We start from the raw sequence: 4,872 nt of genomic DNA, 5'->3' as shown, positions 1-4,872 counted from the left end.
ATTCCTTGGTTGCTTGCTGCATCTGCATTAAGTCGGTAATTGGTCACTTATTTAAGAATATAAATAAAGACGGGAATTGTGCTTCATTCTACTATTTGCCAACATGCAGTATCACCTTAGTGGCAAAAAATCCTTTGCAAATCAATAAAAGTATTGATTCGGGGAAAATAAGAAAAGAAAGACTGAGTATTTAAAGGAGAGTTTATGAAAGAATACAGACAGGGTCTGAATGCATGTCACAGTATCAAAAATTCACAAGACAAACAGCGCTTACTACCAAATTAGACTCTAACCTTGCTACTCCACAAATTTAGTTCAAAAGTGGAGCACCCTATGTTAATGAAGAATAGGTGACTGTATTGTCCTTCTACAGAATGAGTAAAATCAAGCCTATATATTTAACATGTTAAATGTAGAGAAGTTTGAATATTTCTCACCAGAAAACTCACAATCATCACTATGTTAGGTAACTGTGTAGAAGTGGGTAAGTATTAAACCAACTTACCCAATAGCTTTAGCAATATAACCAAAAGTGTTCACTGTGGCTCTTCGGATAGCTTTCTTGTGAGCTTTTAATAATTCAAGCAGTTCAAAGCAGATCCTCATCCATTCTCTTGCAGAAACATACTCTGCACCTCTGAAATACAATAAAGTGAATTACATCCAGTGATGTTAGAAATTTTTAATTAAAGCCACATAAACTGCAGCACCTATTCATTTGCTACCAGCAGAGGGATACCGCTTAAGCAACTTCCTTAATTAGGTATCCGTTAACATCATACCTTCACTGGTTAACAGTGTACTCAAAATTTATTATATTGTGTGCATTCTAAGTTTGCATAAATAGACAAAATAATTCTTACAAAGTGTTTCCAAAATAATATAATACATTCAACAGACTGTCTGCTAAATATGTCACGTTAAGCTTTATGCACAACTTAAGAAATACCAAGAGATATGACAATAAATACCCAGATGCCAAATCTGATACTCAACTTTAGCTTTTGCTACAATAATTGCCCACATAGAAGGTCAAGTATTTTCTCATTAGTCAGCTTACCGGTCTGCAATGCGCCCCACAAGATCAATACAATTTTCCTGTACTTTCTCATGTCTGTTCTTCAAAATAGGTGTAAGCCGTGGCAGCAGATCTTTGATTGGTGGTGTCATCTTGTGCATACCTATTGAATTCAATGAGATATATTTAGTTTTGTAATGCATTTTCATTTTGCACTTGAACAGGCATGTAATCAATACACAAACTTACCTATAACATTCACAATAGCCTTAAGTGCTCCAAGTATGCTGCCCAGTACTTCAGGATATTCTTCACCCAGGTACTCATACAACACAACACCCAAGTGTCCCATCAGTTTTTCCTACAACCAAATAAAAAGATTTAGAAGTTAATTTTTTCCCCCTCTCATTGCTATGACATACGACTGCAAATTTGTTAGGAGAAGTCAATACAATACCTCTTGACAAGTCTTCATGACAACTGCAGTACGAGAGATCAGGTCAGCAGCCTGCTGCCTAACTTTAGCCGATTTGTTGTTCAAACGCCACAAAACTGTACCACAGATCTGTGGCAAGTAGGGTTTAACTCTTTTGCCTAGAGCATTAACCACTGTGCCAAAACCATTCAGCATTACAGAATCCTGAGTGTAAAAGTAACAAAGGAAAAATCAGAACAGCAGCAACACTACACTTTAATTAAAGTTGATATCATCTAAAATTGCTATGAAAATGTTAATATTCCACAGCTTGTTTCTGGATTTCATTGATTAGAGCACTGACATCCAAAAAAGGATTCTTAAAAAAAAAATCTAACTTAGAAGCATACATTACCGTGTAACTAACTGTGAGCTAGCTTACAATCAAAGTGAACTAAATACTAAACACCTTTGGCCATACCTCTGTAGTCTGTTCCTGAAAGGCGTACAAGATACCATCAATAAGTTGTTCTTCCAGTTTATGATCAATGTCCGCTGCCCCCAGATTTCCCATTATCTTCTCAATTGTTTCCATGACCATTTTTCTGTACTGCTCAGCCTCATCTTTCAGATCATCCACAATTCTAGAAATAATTTCTGCTGCTCCAACTTTATTTGCCAGCTCCACAGTTGTATCAACCAACTGAAATACACAAATGTTAAGTAAGTAAGCATTGTTAAAATCTACTTCCTACATCTTGAAAATAAATTTCCCTAGTCTGAAGAGGAGAAACAGCATCATGCATGTTAAGCCCACTGCAAACTACTGTTTTTACCTTTAGAAATCATCCAGTGTTTTAAACACCACAAATGGGGTGAACTACCCTACCTTATAACTGACATAGATGCATATTTACAGATGTAAAATGTCTTGCTAGCCTCCTAAGAAGCTATGAATCTTCTAGCTACACAACTTCTAAATCACTAGTCCAAACAAAATTCAGTTTCAGGACACAGAAGACAAAATTAAGCATCTAGCCTGAATGAACATTCTACTGTGAACTTCATTCTACTGTAAATAATTTTCCAACTAAAAAAAACAAAATACCTGTCTGTAATTCCTTCTGTCCAATGCCATTCTGTGTTGCCAGAAGTGTTTGAAAAAAGGTGGCAAGATTTCTGTTTTAATGTAGTTTGCTTCAACACCATCTGTACCACAACACTGCTTTACCACCTGACAGGAAATAAGAATCCAACAACTTTAATTCTGTTTATGGTTTGGGGTTTTGGGTGGTTTTGGGGTGGGTTTTTTTGTTTTGGTTTGGGTTTTTTTAAGAAAAGGAAAAATACATATTCCATATTAATGTTAAGGAATCATTCTGACATACCTTCAACACAATTTTTTTCATCTCTTCATCAGGAGACTGGAACTCTCTGATAAGGATTAGCATGACTTCTCTGGTATAATAGTTTGCATACTCAGCATCCATGAGTGGAATCAGGTAACCAATAGCCTTCAAAAAGGCAGCCAAACCCTATTTAAATGCAGAAACGTGTCTCTAATGAGTTACAGAAGATACACATCTATTTCAGTTCAAACTAAAGTATTTTAGATATATACCTTTCCTCTGTGTTGACGTATACCCTTCCATAAAGGCTTCAGAACAGAATCAAATGACTCAATACCATAGGGAGTAGCTGCCTCAGCCAAAGCAGCAATAGCCAAAGCACTGATGGTGCGAACTTTCTGCTGCTCGTCCACCAGACCTGCAAAGAACAGTGTTTAATACCACCTCTCATACTTTTTGTGACTTAAGTTCAAATAGCAAAAATAGAGGGGCAGTGTAAAACTGATTAACTTATTTTCAGGAAAACTGAACCACTATTCCTCTTTAAGAGTCAGCTGAACTGTTTCTCAGTATCAAAAGAACACAAAAAACAAGGACCTTACTATCATTGTCCCTCACTGCGGTATGAAAAATTTCCCAAACATGAAGTGAATTAAAAAAAAATAAAAAACAAAACAAAACCAAACCAACTTTGCCTGCAAAAGCAGAACTTACCATGTTCAATAATTTCAACCAAGCTCCTGAGATGAGGCAGGATAGCACAACCCATAAGAATAGCAATCTGCTGTACAATCTTGATGCCTGTATGCCTAGCCTGCCAGGATTTTTTGCTTTTACAGACAGCTTTCAAGAAGGGTAACAGAGAAGGAATGCCCAAAGCAGAGGCAACGACAGCAAAGGCTCGAGCTGTTGTATTTCGGACATATTCATCCATATTATCAATATCAGGTCGCATTGTGGAGATCATTGTTGCCAAACCAGCAGCCTGAAGGAAAAACATACAAAACGTAGCAACTGGATTTATGAACAGCACAGTTAATTCTTCTGCCATGCCTATAAACATGCAGCTGTATGTAAGCTAACTTGGTGGCTTAATGAAGGATGGAAATTTACCTTCGCCAAGTTTGAAATAATTTCTCTGCCTTCCACTCTAGCATAGTAGTCTTCATCAATCAGCAGTGGTTCAATGACAACAAGGATCTGAAAAAGATTAACAAATTGGTATTTCCTTTCATGAATACTTTTAGTAGTATTTCTGGCCCTACTGGGTTCCATGAAACATAGATGATTCCATGGATCCAGGCTTAAAGCTTTATGACAACTGGAAAAAAAATTAAATAAAAAATTATGCTCTTTTTATAGTTCTTTGTCTCTAAAGGACCTGGCCTAGAGATACTACCTAGATCAGGTCAGATCCCCTTCCCACCCCCAAGTATGCATACATCATTTTTACATCGTGCTTTAATACTATAAAGCACACACTTTGATCACACTACAAGAACTTAAAGTTTGGCTTAAGCAGAATATGAAAGCCAATTATGTTAAAAAGACATAGTATCATCCTCTTCTGATGTGCAAATACAATATACACTTCTCCCAGCAATGATCAGAAAAAGCAAATCAAAGATGAAACAGTAAACTGCAACGAACCTTGTGTACATATGGTCGGACCAAGTCATCCAGTTTGTACAGAATTCTGTCGATGACTTTGACAAGCAAGTGACGCTCCTGATCTTCAAGTGTTGGCGACATCAGCAGAGGCAGAATCTGATTAAACAACGGCCCTGCTCCAAATTCCCGAGCTTTATCAGTAATTTGTCGCAATGCAGCCTAAAAAAATCCAAACAGCCTATCAGTTAAACTAAGGAAACAACACTGAATAATTACAAAACAGATAGATATGAACCAAGTTAAAATGTAATTCACTGTAACCACAGGCTTCAAAATACTTGCTCCTACCACTGTAAAACTCTACTTCAAACAATTTTATCCTGATCTGTTTAAAAACCAACGTGTGTAGAGAAACACCCTGATGTTAGCTCCCAGGTGTTCGATTTTCAAGAAAACCACACTTCTGGTCTCATACTAAG

The 4,872-nt window shown here is 36.8% G+C and overlaps 1 protein-coding gene across 1 annotated transcript in view; it reads right to left on the bottom strand.

The window, feature by feature from the left end:
• SF3B1 (splicing factor 3b, subunit 1, 155kDa) overlaps window positions 1–4,612 on the bottom strand; it is a gene marked incomplete at its 5' end in the record, with an annotated part of 8,007 nt that extends 3,395 nt beyond the window's left edge. Inside the window, 11 exons of the mRNA XM_009701773.1 lie at window positions 506–637; window positions 1,061–1,181; window positions 1,268–1,379; window positions 1,476–1,658; window positions 1,915–2,136; window positions 2,542–2,667; window positions 2,822–2,968; window positions 3,055–3,200; window positions 3,497–3,767; window positions 3,896–3,982; window positions 4,433–4,612. Of these exons, the coding sequence (XP_009700075.1) occupies window positions 506–637; window positions 1,061–1,181; window positions 1,268–1,379; window positions 1,476–1,658; window positions 1,915–2,136; window positions 2,542–2,667; window positions 2,822–2,968; window positions 3,055–3,200; window positions 3,497–3,767; window positions 3,896–3,982; window positions 4,433–4,612 (1,727 nt within the window). The remainder of the gene's footprint in view (window positions 1–505; window positions 638–1,060; window positions 1,182–1,267; window positions 1,380–1,475; window positions 1,659–1,914; window positions 2,137–2,541; window positions 2,668–2,821; window positions 2,969–3,054; window positions 3,201–3,496; window positions 3,768–3,895; window positions 3,983–4,432) is intronic.
• Window positions 4,613–4,872: the final 260 nt, after the last annotated feature.

The sequence above is a fragment of the Cariama cristata genome, unplaced genomic scaffold (genome assembly GCF_000690535.1).
Source record: "Cariama cristata isolate BGI_N322 unplaced genomic scaffold, ASM69053v1 scaffold30626, whole genome shotgun sequence".
Lineage (NCBI taxonomy): Eukaryota > Metazoa > Chordata > Aves > Cariamiformes > Cariamidae > Cariama > Cariama cristata.
This window is presented reverse-complemented; position numbering and strand designations above follow the sequence as displayed.